This window comes from Penaeus vannamei, chromosome 10 (assembly GCF_042767895.1).
Source record: "Penaeus vannamei isolate JL-2024 chromosome 10, ASM4276789v1, whole genome shotgun sequence".
NCBI classification, from domain to species: Eukaryota; Metazoa; Arthropoda; class Malacostraca; order Decapoda; family Penaeidae; genus Penaeus; species Penaeus vannamei.
The window spans coordinates 21,515,010-21,516,730 of NC_091558.1; the positions used below are offsets into that span (position 1 = coordinate 21,515,010).

Genomic DNA, 1,721 nt, shown 5'->3' on the forward strand with positions numbered 1-1,721 from the left:
TGATTTCGTAAAAGTGATAATTTATCAAGATAATGATAGTGGGAGAAAAGATAATGATTTACTAATATTAAAAATAACGATAACGATAATAATGGTTCTATGAATGATGATAGAAATATGAATAATGGTAGAAATATAACAATGATAATCGCATTGCTAATACTACTAATTCTAATGAAATTTAAGCTTACATTCTTTATTAGAAACAGCACCGTATTACTATTCATCCCCACACTCATCTCACTTTTCATAACAACCACCATACTTTCTCCTCATACACCACCAGTATATCTCACCTTCCTCCCTAAATATACCACCATACCCATTTTCCTCCCCAAATATACCACCATACCCATTTTCCTCCCCAAATATACCACCATACCCACCTTCCTCCCCAAATACACCAGCATACCTCACTTCCCTGCCCAAATATACCACCATACCCACCTTCCTCCCCAAATACACCACCGTACCTCACCTCCCTCCCCAAATATACCACCATACCCACCTTCCTCCCCAAATATACCACCATACCTCACCTTCCTCCCTAAATATACCACCATACCCACCTTCCTCCCCAAATACACCACTATACTCACCTTCCTCCCCAAATATACCACCATACCCACCTTCCTCCCCAAATACACCACCATACTCACCTTCCTCCCCAAATACACCACCATACCTCCCCTTCCTCCCCAAATATACCACCATACCTCACCTTCCTCCCTAAATACACCACCATACCCACCTTCCTCCCCAAATATGCCACCATACCCACCTTCCCCCCAAATATACCACCATACCCACCTTCCTCCCCAAATACACCACCATACCTCACCTTCCTCCCCAAATATGCCACCATACCCACCTTCCCCCCCAAATATACCACCATACCCACCTTCCTCCCCAAATACACCACCATACCTCACCTTCCTCCCCAAATACACCACCATACCTCCCCTTCCTCCCCAAATACACCATCTTACCTCACCTTCCTCCCCAAATATACCACCATACCTCCCCTTCCTCCCCAAATACACCACCATACCCACCTTCCTCCCCAAATACACCACCATACCTCACCTTCCTCCCCAAATATACCACTATACCTCCCCTTCCTCCCCAAATATGCCACCATACCTCCCCAAATATACCACCATACCTCCCCTTCCTCCACAAATACACCACCATACCTCACCTTCCTCCCCAAATATACCACTATACCTCCCCTTCCTCCCCAAATACACCATCTTACCTCATCTCCCTCCCCAAATATACCACCATACGCACCTTCCTCCCCAAATACACCACCATACCTCACCTTCGTCCCCAAATACATCACCATACCTCACCTTCCTCCCCAAATACACCACCATACCTCCCCTTCCTCCTCAACTACAATCATTTCCTTTGTCGTCATCTTCGTCATTACGCTAAGCCACCATGTACAAGCCACACCGTGATAAAGATCAACACAATAATTCATACGGCGTCGGCAGTCTAATGCCCTCATTTCCAGTGGATAATTCTTTTGCTGATGCGTCTTATCGTCACTTTAGAAAAATTATTATCACGAGGGGGAAAGGGACATAAAAAGAGAGTGAGGGAGGGATAGAGGGTCGGGGAGGGAGACAGGCAGAGAGAGGTGGAAGGGACATAAAAAGAGAGTGAGGGAGAGAGGCAGAGAGAGAGAAGTGGAAGGGACATTACAGCGAGGG

At 46.0% G+C, this 1,721-nt stretch overlaps 1 protein-coding gene across 1 annotated transcript; it reads right to left on the reverse strand.

Annotated features, from left to right (window-relative positions):
• Positions 1-240: 240 nt before the first annotated feature.
• Positions 241-714, reverse strand: LOC138862885 (uncharacterized). Its single transcript, XM_070126070.1, has 2 exons — positions 509-714; positions 241-421 (listed from the first exon to the last, which is right to left on the reverse strand). Exons 1-2 carry the CDS (start codon positions 712-714, stop codon positions 241-243), a joined length of 387 nt encoding a protein of 128 aa, XP_069982171.1.
• Positions 715-1,721: the final 1,007 nt, after the last annotated feature.